The 18072-nt window shown below is 42.7% G+C and overlaps 1 protein-coding gene across 1 annotated transcript in view; it reads left to right on the plus strand.

The window, feature by feature from the left end:
- The window catches only part of CA8 (carbonic anhydrase 8 (inactive)), an 84881-nt gene that overhangs the window by 42439 nt on the left and 24370 nt on the right, over positions 1-18072 (plus strand). The window contains exons 4-7 of the mRNA XM_055432428.2: positions 5359-5454; positions 10773-10835; positions 12310-12358; positions 13077-13189. Of these exons, the coding sequence (XP_055288403.1) occupies positions 5359-5454; positions 10773-10835; positions 12310-12358; positions 13077-13189 (321 nt within the window). The remainder of the gene's footprint in view (positions 1-5358; positions 5455-10772; positions 10836-12309; positions 12359-13076; positions 13190-18072) is intronic.

Consider the following 18072-nt stretch of genomic DNA (forward strand, 5'->3'; position numbering starts at 1 on the left):
TGGCAAAAATGTAGAGTGTGTGATGCATGAGGACTGAGCATTTAAGTCACCAGTAATAGTTATAACTGGTTTTCAGAATGTGCTAGAAATTTTCCCGGTACTTGAATTAACTATCTTCTAGTTTTGTGGAAAGGGGATCTCTGATGATGTTTTGTTTGGTCTTAATGAGGCAAAGCCGTAAAGTGTCCACCTGCCAATGCAGGAGATGCTGGTTCAAACCGTGGGTTGGGAAGATACTCTGGAGAAGGGAATGGTAACCTGCTCCAGTATTCTTGCCTGGAAAATCCCATGGACAGAGGAGCCTGGTGGGCTGTAGCCCATGGAGTCGCAAAGAATCAGACACGGCTGAGCAGCTAACAATAAGAGAAAGCACCTCCACGAGAAGAGAGTGTCTCATAAATCCCAGACCAGAGCTTTCTTTCTAAAGCTTGGGTTCCTTGTGGACTGTGAGGGAAGACTCTCTTTTGCTCCTTAACTGCCATCCCGTCTCCAGTAATTATTTAAGGTCCAGACGGTAGGATGAAAACCAGGTGGTAGAGAGTGTCTTGCTGTTTTTGTTCTCTGTTATTTCACTAGTCACATGGAGGTCATAGCAATCCTCTGTCATCCTTTTTAGCTTGGGTTAGTAGAAGTGCCAGCATTTCCCTTTATTTTTCTTTTCTTTCTCTTTCTTCTTTTTTCCGTACTTAGAGTATTTTAGTTCCCTGACCAGGGATTGAGCCCACCCCTTGGCAGAGAAAGTGTGGAGTTCTAACCACTGAACTGCTTGGATGTTCCCTCTTCCTTTCTATAATAGATTGTATTTTTTTTAAGAACAGTTTTAGATTTATAGGAAAGTTATGAAAATAGTACAGAAAATTCTATACAATTGGGCTTCCCAGGTGGCGCTAGTGGTACAACAGTGCCAATGCAGGAGACATAAGAGATGTGGGTTCAATCCTTTGGTTGGGAAGATCCCCTGGCAAAAGAAATGACAGACCACTTCAGTATTCTTGCCTGGGAAATCCCATGGACAGAGGGAGTCTGGTAGGCTATAGTCCACGGGGTTGCAAAGAGTTGGACACATGACTGAGCGACTGAGCACGAGCACAGAAAGTTCACATCTAACTCAGACCCAGCTTCCCGTGTTTTTAACATCTTAGTATGGTACATTGGTCATAATTAGTTGTCCAATCTTGATATGCCAAGTCCTTATTTTACTGTTTCCTTCGTTTTCACCTAAAGTAAGTCCCTTTTCTCTTCCAAGACCTCATCTGTAACATCACATTACATTTAGTTCTCTTGTTTCCCTGGAGTCCTCTTGGCTGTGACATTTTCTCAGGCTTTTTTTGTCTTTGGTGACCTTGACAGTTTTGAGACACACTGGTCAGATATTTTGTAGAATATCGCTTTGTTAAGATTTGTCCGATGTTTTCTTCATGGTTACACTGGGGTTATGGGTTACTGGGATTATGGGTTACACTGGGGTTATGGGGTTATAGGGGGAAGAACATAGAGATAAAATGTCATGTTCATCATATCATGCCCAGGGTGCCTGTATCAGCATATCTGATGACTGCTCATGTTGGTCTGATCACAGGTGCCATTGGCCATGTTTCTCCACTTTCAGGTATCCTGTACCATACTCTTTGAAACAAAATCACCATGAGCAGCACACACTCAAGGAGTGGGGACTCTGCATTTTTTAAACACAAAAACATGTGAAGTAGTTTTGGAAGAACAGGTGTGAGTGATGGGATGTTGCTGAATTAGGAGGAGTGGCAAAGGAACAAAAAGGAAGACAAAAAAACTGAAAGCAGCCAACCTCAAAACATGCATTTTTAGTTTGTTTCAGAAAAAAATACTCCTTACTGTTACTATGACAAGTAAGAAAATCATATATTTGAACTTTGTAATTTGTGAAATCAAGATAGATTTCAACTTTGGCCTTTTTTTCTTGTTGATTTTAATTACGGCAAACAGTTCTTATCTGTTCCACTGTACACTTATCTGTACCACTGGGACGCCAAAGCTACTATTGCAGCCAGAAATGGAAAGATTAAATCAGTCTGTCTTTCATTATTAATTGAAGAGTTATAGAACATTGCTTTCTTAAAGGCAGCACTTTGACAGTTACATTTACTGGGCAGTCCAAGTTCAATGCAAAGAAATAGAGGAAAACAATAGAATGAGAAAGACTAGAGATCTCTTCAAGAAAATTAGAGATACCAAGGGAGCATTTCATATATAGGTCCATATTGTGCCAAAGATGGGCACAATAAAGGACAGAAACAATATGGACCTAACAGAAGCAGAATATATTAAGAAGAGGTGGCAAGAATACACAGAAGAACTATACAAAAAAGATCTTAATGACCCAGATGATAACCACAACTGTGTGATCACTCACCTAGAGCCAGGCATCCTGGAGTGCAAAGTCAAGTGGGCCTTAGGAAACATCACTATGAACAAAACTAGTGGAGGTAATGGAATTCCAGATGAGCTATTTCAAATCCTAAAAGATGATGCTGTGAAAGTGCTGCACTCAATATAACAGCAAATTTGAAAAACTCAGCAGTGGTCATAGGACTGGAAAAGTCAGTTTTCATTCCAATCCCAAAGAAAGCCAGTGCCAAAGAATGTTCAAACTACCACACAGTTGCACTCATTGCACATGCTAGCAAAGTAATGCTCAAAATTCTTCAAGCTAGGCTTCAATAGTACATGAGCTGAGAACTTCCAGATGTTCAAGCTGGATTTAGAAAAGGCAGAGGAACCAGAGATCAAATTGTCAACATCCATTGGATCATAGAAAAAGCAAGAAAATTCCAGAAAAGACATCTACTTCTGCTTCATTGACTATGCTAAAGCCTTTGACTATGTGGATCAAAACAAACTGTGGAAAACTCTTAAAGTGATGGGAATACCAAACCATCTCACCTGCCTCCTGAGAAACTCGTACGCAGGTCAAGAAGCAGTGGTTAGAACTGGACATGGATCAACAGGCTATTTCCAAAAAGAAAAAGGAGTATGTCAAGACTGTATGTTGTCACCCTGCTTATTTAACTTATATGCAAAGTACATCATGCGAAATGCCAGGCTGGATGAAGCACACGCTGGAATCAAGATTGCTGGGAGAAATATCAATAACCTCAGATATGCGGATGACACCACCCTTGTGGCAGAAAGTGAAGAAGAACTAAAGAGTCTCCTGATGAAGGTGAAAGAGGAGAGTGAAAAAGCTGGCTTAAAACTCAGCATTAAAAAAACTAAGATCATGGCATCCGATCCCATCACTTCATGGCAAATAGGGAAACAGCGGAAAGAGTGACAGACTTATTTTCTTGGGCTCCAAAATCACTGCAGATGGTGATTGGAGCCATGAAATTAAAAGACACTTACTCCTTGGAAGAAAAGTTATGACCAACCTAGACAGCATATTAAAAAGCAGAGACATTATTTTGCAAACAACAGCCCGTCTAGTCAAGGCTATGGTTTTTCCAGTAGTCATATATGGATGTGAGCGTTGGACCATAAAGAAGGCTGAGCGCTGAAGAACTGGTGGTTTTGAACTGGTGTTGGAAAAGACTCTTGAGAGTCCCTTGGGCTTCAAGGAGATCCAACCAGTCCATCCTAAAGGAGATCAATCCTGAGTGTTCATTGAAAGAACTGGTGCTAAAGCTGAAGCTGCTATACTTTGGCCTGTTGTGAAGAGCTGACTTATTAGGAAAAACCCTGATGCTGGGCAAGATTGAAGGTGGGAGGAGAAGGGGATAACAGGATGAGATGGTTGGATGGCATCACAGGCTCGATGGACATGAGTTTGAGCAAGCTCTGGGAGATGGTGAAGGACAGGGAGGCCTGGCGTGCTGCAGTCTGTGGTGTTGTAGAGGGTCAGACACGACTGAGCAACTGAACAACCAAGTTCGTGAGAGCATTTCCATAGCCTGACCTGTCCTGGGTTGTTTTTGTTGTTCGGTCACCAAATCCTGTCTGACTCTTTTCGACCCCATGGACTGCAACATGTCTTTCTCCTCTGTCCTTCATTATCTTCCGGAGTTTGCTCATACTTATGTCCATTGAGTCCGTGATGCTATCTAAACATCTCATCCTCTGCCGCTGCCTTCTCCTGTTGCCTTCAGTCTTTGCCAACATCACGGTCTTTTCCAATGAGTGGACTCATCACATCAAGTGGACAAAATATTGGAGCTTCACGTTCAGCATCAGTCATTCTGATGAATATTCAGGGTTGATTTCCTTTAAGATTGACTGGTTTGATCTTGCAGTCCAAGAAGCTCTGGAGAGTCTTGTCCTGGGTTATTATTTCTGTATTATAGACAGAGGGCCTCATTACTTCCCTCTAGTGGTCAGCTTTATAATTTTGAATTCTAGTTGGGGAAACAACAAGAGACGCTTCAAACTTAAAGCGATCTGCCTTGATAATTTTCCTTCATATTTTAATATGGATGCTAAATGGACAAGGTGTCTGAATTTTAGTGTGTCTTTTTGGATTAATTCTTAAATGAGGCTGTTTTCAGGAGGTAAGTAATTATAACTTGATTAAAATGTAAAGCAATGATTAGTATTCTCGGCAGAAGGTTTACTTAACTACTGTTAGACTGAGAACCTCAGCGGCCATTTGATTTTAACCAGGGAATTGAATTTGGCTTCTTGCAAGTTTTTATCAGCCCTGTAGAAGCAAGTGTGTATTCTAGATAAACTTGAAAACCACAGGGCTCTATAGGGCTAAGAGTGAGAGAGTCCTCTGGAGTATTATTGTTTGTCATTCCTTCACAGATAAAATTTTATCTGCAGTGCAGGAAATGGCCTTTTTTAAAAAAGAGCTCCACATTGGCATTCATTACTTTACCATGCTTTAAAAAAGATGCAATGCTTTTCATAGGATGCTATCTCTACATATTCTTAGAAAGTTGAACTAATTTACAGAATGTTAGACTGTCTCTGTGTCATTCTTGACGGAGATGGTGGGTGACACAGTACTGGAGTACTAATCCTTTCAATGAGTTCTCATGTTTGTGACCAGACCTGGAGTTTCATTTCAGTGAGAGCCAGAGGGGATGTCATCTAAGGAAGGCAACGAAGTCAATTTGAAATCTGCAAGTCCGCTCAGATGTGCTCCTGATCAGGACAGAAGCAGAACTTGAGAGGCGCTGAGCCCTGCTTCTGTTGAGAAATAAAAAGGAAGGAATTCACACAGAGGACCAGGATTCAACCGGTCATCTCTTTGTGTCTATCTGTGGTACTCTTGCTGCATACCATACCGTATGGATAGGGTCAAGGAGAAGTTGGTATATCTTTGTTTTCCTGAACAGTAGTCCCTTTAGTAACGAGGCTGCCTCTCTGTCATTGCTCATCCAGCTCCACCTGATCCACTGGAACTCTACCTTGTTTGGCAGCATCGATGAGGCTGTGGGGAAGCCCCATGGAATCGCTATCATCGCTTTGTTTGTCCAGGTAAACGGTCTCCTGCTAAGACGATTACATTGTGCAGAGATGCTTCTTTTCTAATTTATTTTGCAGAAGGTTTTTTGTTCTCTCTCAGTTTTACTACTTAGAAGGGACATTAAGTGCTTATACAGAGAACATTGATAGTTTAAAAATAGAAAATTTGGGGCTTCCCTGGTAGCTCAATGGTAAAGCATTTGCTTCCCAATACAGGAGACATGGGTCAGTCCCTGGTCCCGGAAGATCCCATATGCCTCGGACCAACTAAGGCCATGTGCCATAACTATTGAGCCGGTGCTCTAGGGCCTGGGAACAGCAACTATTGAGCCCATGTGCTGCAACTACAGAAGCCCAAGGGCCTTATAGCCTGTGCTCTGTAAGAGAAGCCACGACAATGAGAGGCCTGGGGACCACAACTTGAGGGTAGCCCCCGCTCAGAGTAACTAGAGAAATCTTGTGTGTAGCAACAAAGACCCAGCACAGCCAAAAATAAAGAAATAAAATTCAAAAAAAGAAAAAGAAAACGTGGTCTCTGTGGATCAAGTTCAGCCATATTCACTGGTAGAAAGTGGTTCACTGTGTTATCAGAAATTTTCTTCAGAATGGCATTCAGAGTCATCGGAGAAATGAATTAGAAAATATCTCCTAATGGCAGAGTTCATTTTATTAATGAAAAAGAATTTCAGGAAATGTTTTTGGACCCTGCCTCACTGCAAAATCTAAGAAAAGTCAATAGTATAATCATGCATAGATTCCTTTAGCTATTTGTTATGAGTAATTTTTCTTCTAAGATGATTGGAAGAGCCTTGTAGAAAAGCACTGATGAAATAAGACTGGCAAAGACCTTGGTGGATATAAAGTTTAGATATGAGCTCTTTGGTGGGCAAAGAACATTATATGCTTTGAGTGAAATATACCCCTGGAGGAGGAAATGACAACCCACTCCAGTATTCTTGTCTGGAGAATCCTATGGACAGAGGAGCCTAGTGGGCTATAGTCCATGGGGTCGCAAAGAGTTGGACATAACTGAGCATCTGACACACAGTAAAATGTACAAATTGGACCGTATGCTTTCAAAGGTAAGATTTTAATTTAGTTTTTCAGGTGACTGTTTTAAACTTTGTCGTACTATCTTCTTGATGCAATAAAAGATTTAGAGCTGATAGAGACCCTGGAGGGGGTTCCCAGGTGGCTCAGTGGTAAAGAATCCTCCTGCCAGTGAAGGTAGATCCAGATTATCTATGTGATGATGCCTTTCTCGGGAAAGAGCAATATCACAGAAACTGAGCACAGATGTTCACGGAGGAAAGAAGGGCTGATCCTGAGTGTCAGCCGAGGCAGAGAGGAAAGGACCACATCTGGGGCCTTGCGCTTAGGTCAGAGGCTGGGAAAGTGGAGAGGAGGGTGTCCAGGCAGTGAGGATGGACTTCCCTTTCAAAAAACTTGACGCAAAGACAGAAGGGGTGATAACTAGCGGTGATGTGCACAGCGAGGTTCAGTTTGTTTCATTTTGAGATCCGATATGGGCCTATGTTTTTATTCTGAGCAAAAAGAGCAAGTGCAGGACTTCTTGGTGGTCCAGTGACTAAGACTGCGCTCCCAGTGCAGGGGGCCCGAGTTTGATCCCAGGTTGGGCAACTAGATACCGCATGCTGCAATTGAGAGTTTGCGTCCGGAAAACAACAACAACAAAAAGATCTCTCATGCCACAGTGAAGATCGAAGATCCTTCCTATCCCAGCTAAGACCCAGTGTAGCCAAATAAATAATTACATATAAAAACAAACAAACAAAAACTAATGCAGATACAGTTTGAAAGTACTGCAGGAAAGGAGATGATTGATGTAGAAGAGCCCCAGAGGAAGTGGGAGGTGTCAGATGAGAGTTTATGGGGATGCACTGACCCCGGACAGGAGGGGCCCCACCCTTTCTCCAAAACAGAGGGTTAGGAGGAAAGGGTGGACACCAATGGCAAGCACTTTTAGGTGAAGAAAGACAGGAAATTAGGGGAGTTCATGCCTGATGACCTGTATTCTCTCTCAGACATGCACAGCAAAATCATTTATAGAGCAGAGGAAATGTGGTGTGAGATTGAGTTTTGAAATGGCTCAGGAGGTGAATGACGACAGACTTGACTGTCAGGGTGGGAGACCAACTTGAGATTGGGCACAACAGACAGTCTAGGACAGCGGACAGTGGGCTAGTCTCTCCATCCACCGTGAGGAGCAGAGAATTCTAGCAAATTAATTGCTGCATTGATGGGTTGCAGAGCAGCTGATTTAGGAAGGCAGAGGGACTAGAGGATGGAGAGATGTCTTTCAGGGTAGGCAGGAAAGGAAAGAGACAGAGCCAAGAGGGACCCCAGGGCTTGACTTCTTGTGATCAGTGAAGAGGAAGAGAGAGAAGAGAGGGATGGATGTGTGCGCAGTTACGGTCACAGGGGATGGTCTGTGGACTTGTGGGTGTCAGAGTGAAAACAAATCCAGGGTACATTCTCAGGATTGGTTGACAGAGGTGGGATGGAGCTGAGGGGCATGGACTGAGGGGTCAAGAGAGAGGCCAGGTCACACCCAGGGATGCTGAAGTCCTCTGGGGCGACCGCAGGAGGGAACAACCATTGGTTGTGACCAGTGGATCAGTGAGTGATAGTGGAGCAGGATAGCACGGAAGGAGGGCAGTTCACTCAGAGGGGGCTGGCCTTGGGCTTGTGGAACAGAAGACCCATCAGAAGTCAATAGCCAGGCACTGGCCAGAACTCTTAATCTCATCTTTGAGGGAGGCTGCACAGTGTCCACTCAAAAGGCTTGGAGTGAAGACCTTGAGTGGATCCAAGGGGTTCACAGAGACCCAGAGGTGTCAGGGAGTTTGTCAAGGATGTGGCATCGTCCCATCCAGAGGGTGTGGTGGGAAGTGAAGAGATTGCCGTAGAAGTTGAAAAATTCAGGGCTTTGCAGGGCTGAGGTTCTCAGAGAGGAAACTGACCGGAGGGCTGGCATTCTGGGCAGTGGTGAAAGACGGTGAAGGGCAGAGGTCAGCAGTTACCTAGTTGCGGGTGGACTCTTGGCTCCAGGTTTCACTGTCACCCGCACTGTTTTAGGATTTTAGGGACCGGGCTGTGCAGAGCCTCATCTGTGTTTTCTTTTTGGTGGCTGTAACCTCTTCAGACAGGACTTTGACAAAGAAAGGAAGGAACGAGATGGAGTGATTGCTGGAGTTGGTTGCAAAATATATTTATGTCCACAAAGTATAGAACCCTTATAGATAGAAGGAGGCAGTAATAGTTATTAAGTGCTGTATTTGATGCTGTGTAGCATTCTGAGTGGAGAAGGCAATGGCAAGCCACTCCAGTACTCTTGCCTAGAAAATCCCATGGATGGAGGAGCCTGGTGGGCTGCAGTCCATGGGGTCGCTACTAGTCGGACACGGCTGAGTGACTTCACTTTCACTTTTCACTTCATGCATTGGAGAAGGACATGGCAACCCACTCCAGTGTTCTTGCCTGGAGAATCCCAGGGATGGTGGAGCCTGGTGGGCTGCCGTCTATGGGGTCGCACAGAGTCGGACACGACTGAAGCGACTTAGCAGCAGCAGCAGCATTCTGAGTAAGAGTGACCTGGGTAATAATCACTGAGTTCTGATGCACCGTGCCCTATTCTAAGGTTTTTGATTGACTGAGTCTTATTTTCAACTGCATCCCTTTTATCCTCCCTGCTGTATAGAGGAGAAAGCTGAAGGACAGAGAGGTTAGGTAAACTTGCTGAAGACTGAAAAGTGAGTCAAGGTCAGAACCCAGCATCCAACGCAAGTGACCTTGTTCCTGGGCCACTAAACTGTGTGGCCTCACAGTGTTCAGATGTGGGCTGTTCAAAGAATTATGCTCTGATCAGAGATGCATGAAGTGACGACAGAGCCCACCTGTGGGTGTAAGCGTCCAAATACTACTTTCTGCTTAAACCAGTACAACGGAAAGTGGAAGTGTTAGTTGCTCAGTCATGTCTGACTCCTTGTGACCCCATGCACTGTAGCCTGCCAGGCTCCTCTGTCCATGGAATTTTCCAGGCAAGAGTACTGGAGTGAGTAGGCATTTCCTTCTTAGGTGATCTTCCTGATCTAGGGATTGAACCTGGGTCTCTCACAATGCAGGCAGGTTCTTTACTGTCTGAGCCACCAATACAACAAAGGAGTCTGTTTTTCCCTGAAAGTGGAGTGCAAGTGTCTGCCTACAGGTCCACGCTTTGACCCCAAGGAGTACATTTTGCCTAAGATACACACACACACACACAGAGTAATTCATTTTCTATTTCTCGAGCCTATCTCAGGAATTGCAAACACTTGGAAAATATAAAATTGAATATTTGGAACTGATTGGCCTGTCTTAGGTTGTAAGTTTCCTGTCGCACCTGTTTCCTTTGATCCCCTTTGACCTAGTGTTTTCCCAAGTTGTTTCACAATGGAGAGAAACAGGGCATGTGAACATGGTGACAGCTATTATAGGTCCTTGTGGATCATTCTCCAAAAATTTATGTGCAAAACAAAAAGTAAACCATAACAAGGATTGTTTATCTGAGGTTACAAATGGTCTGTGTTGTGACTGCCTTCCATTAGCATGGACGGAAACTGTTGAAACTTGACTAAAAATTAAAAATGAGATTACACTTAAAATTTTTAGAGTCACAAATACTTCACATCAAAGTCTCAAATTCCTTGGGACATTTTATGCACTGAAAATATGTAATGATATATAATGCTTTAAAATAGAAAGCTACAAACAGCATATTCTTATTTATTTAAGAACAAATAGGTGATTATAGAGTTATGTCCAATGATAATCAATAACTGTCTCGATTTCAGTGACTTTAGCATATGAAATCACATACTTATTTTTTGGAGTTAATAAAAAATTTTCAACATGAATCCAGTCTTTATAGTAATGATCTAGAAATGCTAAAAGTAAAAATAGAAGGCTTTGAGCATGTGTGAATAATTCTAATTTAGAAATATCCTCGCAACTTTTATATTACAGTGTTATGTGATTAGATATATATAAACATAAATATGTTTATAAATATATAAATATAAATATGTAGCACAGTGGGTAAAATCTGTACCTAGAAAGGTAAATTTAGAATAGATTCTTGGAAATGTCCAGGAACATATCTAATACTTTCTTGTACTTTAATTACCTTTAGTTAAGATGTTGACCTATTTATTAAGAAGTAAGTCTTGTATTCCCAAGAAGGACTTTCAGGTGAACTTAAACTTCAGTTGGTTATTTTACTTACGTATTTAAATGCCTAGTGGCTATGGTTTATACTTTATACATTGCAGATCGGAAAAGAACACGTGGGCCTGAAGGCTGTGACTGAAATCCTCCAGGATATTCAGTATAAGGTAAGTCATTCTCTAAAAGAAAATAATAATACTGGTTAGGTAAGAGCCTTCCATGCCTATCCTCAGGCTTGGAGATTCCCTAAAAGGACTCAGACAAGCTGTCAGTCTCTTGATTCTGGTTTATTCCAGTGAAAGGATGCAGATCAAAAGTCATCACGGTGAAAAGGTGGATGGGGCGCAGTCCTGGAGAAGCCAGGTGCAAGCTCTCAGACGTCCCCTCCCAGTGGAGTTGCCTGGGGGTCATCTGATTCTCTCAGCAATGAAGCACTTGTGAAGCGCTGCTAGCTAGGGAAGTTTACCCGAGCCTTGGTGTTCAGGGATTTTATTGGGGGTCAGTTATGCCTGGGTGGTGCCTCAGGGAATAACTTCAGCTATGCTGACTCCAGCCCTCCCATCCCCACTCTGAGCAAAACCAGGCTTCCACCATAAATTACTTTGTTGGGATAAACTTATCTGGTCCAACTGGTACAGCCTGCCCAAGGCCTCAGGCACACAGAGCCACTCTTATCAGTGGCTTATTTCAAGGACTCAGAAATGATCTCCCAGGAGGCAGCCAAGGGCTATGCTTGAAGACAGGACTTTTTGGGGGGGATTGTGTAGGATTTGAGCAACCCAGTCCTCCTGAGTACCTCTTTCTGCCCTCTGGCTATAGGAAGGTAGTGTAAATGAAAGAAATAAAAATTGTGGCAACCACACTTCAGAGTATTTATGTGAAAAGAAAAGCAACAGAAGCTCACATAAGTCATAAGATGATGCCTCCCTGAGAAGGTGACTTAGGCTGATTCACCCCAGTGGCTCAGCAGGTAAAGAGTCTGCAGTACAGGAGACACAGGAGACCCGGGTTCGATCCTGGGTCAGGAAAATCTGGAGAAGGAAATGGCGACCCACTGCAGTATTCTGGAGTCCATGGGGTTGCAAAGAGTCGAACACAACTAAGCCCCTGAGCATGTACACACCGTGCCGCCAAGAAGGTTAGAAACTGAGAGTAGAGTTTCAGGAGGAAAGTTATTTCTAAAGACTCCCTGGCTCAAGGCCCACATCTCTACGCCAGGAGCAGGAAAGGCAGTGTCGAGGGGCAGACAGACACTGGACGGACAATTTTAAGTTTCACACCAGGAATTATAGGGAAATGCCTGAGCCATGGCCATAGCAAAAATAGTTATAGACTCAGAGCAGGAACGTCTTGTTGGGACCAAGCCCTGTCACTGCAGTGAGAAGACAGATTGACACACCTACAAAGCTATGGGGTCTGGCATTCAGAAAAGACTTCAGGGCTTTCCCTGGTGGGTTCAATGATTAAGCGTCCACGTTTCCACGCAAGGGGCATGGATTTGATCCCTGGTCAGGGAAGTAAGACCCTACATGTGCAGTGTGGCCAAAACGAAAAGACTTCAACCATGATTTTTAGTGCTTATAAATGTTCTTATTCTAAAATTTTGTGTTAACGTGGGGTATGTTGCTTTCTTTTTTCCAGGGAAAGTCCAAAACAATACCCTGCTTTAATCCTAACACTTTATTACCAGGTAAGCATTTATTTGGTTGCATTGGGTGACTTTTAACTGTGACTGTGACTGCATTGTTTTTCTCAGAATATACACAACTGTATCTTACGAGTTAGTAAACTTTCTTTAAAATTAATATTCTTTGTAGTTGTTACCAGTTTCAGATTGTTCTAAACTTGGGAGTAAACTTTTTGAGATAATAAACATTTTACCACTGAGCTTCCTTGGTGGCTCAGACAGTAAAGAATCCACCTGCAGTGCAGGAGATAAGGGTTTGATCCTTGAGTTGGAAAGAGCCCCTGGAGAAGGGAATGGCAACCCACTCCAGTATTCTTGCCTGGAGAATTCCATGGACAGAGGAGCCTGGCAGGCTACAGTCCATGAGGTCACAAACAGTTGGACACAATTGAGCGCGTGTGCGCGCGCGCACACACACACACACGTCTGGTATAGTATATCAAGTGTTTAAATATCTAGTTTATACAACCGTATTTAAATATGTGTAGGAGTTCACTGATACAAAATCACTATAAGTAATAGAGGATACATCATGTTTTCTATTGATTGTTCTCGTCATATGATTAGTTTAAAAATATATATGTGAGGCTGCAGTTTAAAAATGACATCCCTCTGAGACATGTTGTCTGGACAGTTTGTAATTCTAAAAATGATTGTTGGACTCTCCCAAGTTATTTTTCATTAACTCACCTTTCTGTGACTGGTCCATGTGGTGGCACAGACCCCTTGCTGCGTGATTACTGGGTCTATGAAGGCTCTCTCACCATCCCGCCCTGCAGTGAAGGTGTGACCTGGATATTATTCCGATACCCTCTGACGATATCCCAGCTACAGGTGAGAGGAGGGCTTTAAGCTTCCAGGACGAAGGGTAAATTTTCTCTCTGTAAAAGGGAAATGTCTGTTTCATGTTCTTGCTCCTTTTGGCTCAATTAGATCAGTCATATCTCTTCAGATAAATGTCTCGAGCCAGTGAAAGCAGTTGAAAGGTCAAGGATGAACAAAACCCAGCTCCCATTTACCATCTGTACTTTAAAAGTCAGTTTTTATAGAGTAAATAGAAGTCAGTGAAATACCCAAAGTGTTCATTAGTCTAGTTACTGTATCATGTGGGATTTCTCAGGTATTGGAGAGGAAAATGTTCTTGGAGGTGAGGTGAGAACACTGGTTATTTCTGTAAGTCACACTCAGGCTTTCTAATAGCTCTTTCTTGGCTTGTACAGGAAAATTCTGTATGGAGAGGGTGGGGGACCTAGAAAGAATGGCCTGTAAAGTTCTGGATTGTTCCCTAGCCCACTTTTGGTCTGCTCTCTCCCACCTTGGGTGCAGCATAGGTGCTCTAGATGCTAATGCAGTGTGTGAAGCACCAAGGTGAATTGTCACTGGGATGTTACTGGTGGGGAAGGATGCAAGGTCACTACAATGTGTTTAAACATTGATTTTGATGTTATTAGTATCACAATATTTGATACCAACTGTAGCATTTGTTAATGCTAAGAAGACAACGTTATTAATGATCAATCTCAAAAGACCTAGACAATATGCTCAATAAATAAGCTGAGTTTCCTTTAGAAATTCTTTACAGACTTTTATTATACCTCTTATATTTTATAACAAGTTCAAGTTTACTCACTATTCAGAAAAGCTTTGTTTTGTTTGTCCTTAAATCTTTAGAACACCTCTTTCAGCTTTGGACAGTTTCTTATTTCTCTTTTTCTGAGGATTAATTTTAAAAGATACCCATTCAGCATCTTCATTGTTTCATTCTTTTAGAAACTTTGATCACACCACCTTTGGGTCTTCCTGTTTTTAATATGACAAATCTCAATTCCTTTATCTATTCAGTCTTTTTTTTTTCTTATGAGAAACTATTCCTGAGTGCCACCAGAAACAGACAATTCAGAGATTAAAACACAGTGTTTATTCTTTAAAAGTTCACTGTGGAGTTGGAGAGACAGATGTTCATACAGGCAACTATGTTGTGTCATAAGTAAGGAGCTCTGGAAACACATAGGACCAAAACCCAGTTCATACTGGAAGGTCCAGGAAATAACTCCTGAAAAATATTAGGAGTTAGTCTATTAAAGGAGAGGGAAGATATTAGAAATTTGAGTTGAATGTTAAGAATAGAGGTTTGGACTAATGAGATATAGATGAACTTTAACAGCAAAGATGGTAGCTGCTGTAACAGATATACCCCAGACTTCAGTGACTGGGGACTTCCCTGGTGGTCCAGTGGTCAGGACTTTGCCTTACAATGCAGGGGATATGGGTTCTCTCCCTGGTTGTAGAGCTAAGATCCCACATGTTTCAAGGCCCAAAAAACCAAAGCATAAAACAGAAGCAATATTGTAATAAATTCAATAAAGATTTTAAAAATGGTCCACATCACAAAAATCTTAAAAAATTTTCAGTGACTTATCACAGTAAGAATTTATTTTCTTTTTGCACTCATAAAATCCAACAGATGTATTTTTGCTTCACAGTCAAGGCTTTTCTCTGTGTAGCCATTCAGGGAATGGGGCTGCAAGACACTCTGCCATCTTTAATACCTCTCTTCTCTTAGGTGTGGGCATATAGTGAGCAGGAGGGGAAAGCGTGGGAAGGATCTGAAGGGAGACTGCTTTCTAAATACTACACTGAGAAATGGAGAACACCATTTATGCTTCCATTCTATTGGCTGGAACTCAGCGCATGGCCACACCTGGTTGTAGGGGAAGCTGAGAAGTGAATTCTAGCTTCATGTGCAGGAAAAAGAAATGGATTTGATGATCTGTTCAGCTCAGGTTGAGAAAGAGACAAGCCAGCCCAGCTGAATACAAAACCTCCGTGCAGGTGGAGGACACAGGGAGTCAAGGGCTTGCCCACAGTCCTTGGGGACAGCCAGGAGGGAGTGATGTCCTGGGATCCAGGACAGGAGAGAGGATTTCCAAGTTGTGGAGAAGGGAGGTAAACAGTGACAAATGCTACAGAGAATCTAAATAAGATGAGTGCAGCTCATTCAGGTGGAAAATACAGTAAGTTCCCTACATATGAAGCTTTAAGTTGTGAACTTTCAAGATGCAAACGTGCCCCAGTATGCCAGCAGTTGCACTGTGCTACTGTATGTTTCAAGGTACTGTACTGTAGGGTCAAAAATGTTTTCTTTTTTGTGTTTGTTTATGTATTATTTCTGTGAGAAGTATAAACCTATTACAGAGCAGTACTATATAGCCAGTTGTATTAGTTGGGTACCTGGGCTAACTTTGTAGGACTTACAAACAAACTGGACTTACCAACATGCTCTTGTAACAGAACTCTTTCCTATATAGGGAACTTACTGTAACGATGCCTTGTAAACACATGCCCAGGGAGCCACTGCTTGATTCTCACTTTTCACTCTTTTTTTAAAGTTAATTCCATTTATTTGTTTTACTATTTTTGTCTGTGATGGGTCTTTGTTGCTGTACATGGGCGTTCTCTAGTTGTAGTGCAAGGATTTCTCATTGCAATGGCATCTTTTGTTGCAGAGCACAGGCTCTAGGGTGCATGGGTTTCAGTAGTTACTGCACGTGGAGAAGAAGCCAGTAGTTCTGGTTCTCGGGCTCTAGAGTTGAGGCACCATAGTTGTGGCTCTTGGACTTAGTCGCCCCTTGGCATGTGGGATTTTCCTGGACCAGGGATAAAACCCATGTCCCCTGCACTGGCAGCTGGATTCTTATCCACAGGCAGGGAAGTCTTCACCCTTGACTCTTGTTTCTTGCCCTGGTGTGTTCACTGGTGGATCTTGGTGCTTCTCGTTGCTGAGCTTTGGCTTATGTTCTCCAGTATCATTCCTCCAGCATCCCTTTCTTTATTCTGTTCTGGCTGCTCTAGGCCCACACCCCAGCCCATCCAGCCAGTTTGCCATGAAGAAAGACTTCATTGCTTTTCAGTGTTGCCATAACGCAAGAAAAGATTCATGAACAAGGACTGTCATTGCCAGTTAACTGAATCATTAACTGAAGTGAGATATTTCTGGGTAGCATTGAGCTGAAAGGGACCCAGGATAAGAGTTTCAACTGTGTTAGTTACAGGGGAAGGGTCAGACTGGCAGAGGACGCAGAAGCAGCTCAGGGTCTGCGGTCACATTTGTTCAGCAGTTTAGGGGCACTTTTCTAAAAATAGGTCAAATCTTTAATGAAAAATAAAGTTTTCCTCTGTAACCACGGTAAATGTCTATTTATTGAAAGTCAGTTTGAATGAACCGGGCTGAGCCACAAAAAATTCTCAAATCCACTTAGAATTTTACAAAGGATTCTCTCGCTGGCACAGTATTAGGGATGTTAACCAATAGTCTGTAATGTGATGACTTACTTCCACATCATCCAGTAAATTATGCAACAACCCAGAGATAACTCATCATGCCTTTTGGTCTTGTAGGCTTCAAAGGGAGCCTCGCTTTGTACCATCCCCCTGAGTGAGGCCAGTGACAATGTCTAAACCTAACTCACTAAGTCGTGCTCCTCAATTATTGGGAAATAAGCTGTGTCTTCCTCAAAGGGAGCTAAAGCCAAAGGAATGTGTATTTGAAGGAATAATTTCAACTACTCTTGGGAATGGATAACTTTCCGGTTTCTTTTCAAGAAAAGAAGGTGTAGGTGCTGTTAGTGCAAAGCTCCATTCCAGCATCTGTTCAGAAAGCAGGAGTGTGGAAATGGACACACACACACACTCACGTGTACATTAAATTGCAATTTAGAGTGATTTAGGGAAAAAAATGTAATCTTAGGAGAAAATGAATCAGTCTGTCCTTGATTTGAATGTTTCACTGTTGCTGCTTTATAGTTCCAGAGAAAGCAGAGTCCAAAATAGAGAAGGTCCAGAGAGGGCAGTAAAAATGAGAGGAACTACAGAGCCAAGGTGTGATTCTAGAATCAAAACCAAGAATTGAGGAGCCTCACCTTGTTGCACTTGAAGAGGAGCAGAGAAACAGAGACAGAGGCAGAGAGGAGTGATATAGAAAATAACAAAAAGAAGAGCAAATGGCAGGTGGATGGCTACTAAGTTGATTACACCGAGCAACAAAGCTTTGTTTTGAAGAAATAGTGTGTCCTCTTATAGGGGTAACATACGTAACTAAGTAGCTGATGTTATGGGCTTCCCTGGAGGCTCAGCCTTAAGGAATCTACCTGCCAGTGCAGGAGATGTGGATTCCATCCTCTGCCTGCTAGTCCAGGAGGAGGAGTCGGTGCCTGACTCCTGAGTACTGACAGCTGAGCCCGTCATGAACCGTTTACATCTTCCTGAGCACTAGAATCCTGGTGTCTGGGACTGGGAGCCCCTGGTCGGTTGGTTGACTTTTTAGTGTTGTTCTGGTTAGCAGACTCTATGCTACAGGAAGAAACCCACACAATTGGATGGATTTGGATAAGTGTAATTTAAAACATTTAAAAAAATGATCTGTAACTATTGTCACTGGCCTGCCAGTGACAATGCAGGAGACGTGGGTTCGATCCCTGGGTTGGGAAGATCCTCTGGAGAAAGAAATGGCAACCCACTCCTGTATTCTTACCTGGAGAATCCCATGGACAGAGGAGCCTGGTGGGCTATAGTCCATGGGGTTGCAAAGAGTTGGACATGACTGAGCGAGTAAACAGCAACAGCAATTCATGTATTAATTTCCTGGTGATAAAGGAAAATAAGATGAGAACACGGACTTTTATGTGTTAGTTTTCTTTTAACATGATGACACATGAGAT

This window comes from Moschus berezovskii, chromosome 16 (assembly GCF_049115385.1).
Source record: "Moschus berezovskii isolate FMDL1 chromosome 16, NW_MosBer_1.0, whole genome shotgun sequence".
NCBI classification, from domain to species: Eukaryota; Metazoa; Chordata; class Mammalia; order Artiodactyla; family Moschidae; genus Moschus; species Moschus berezovskii.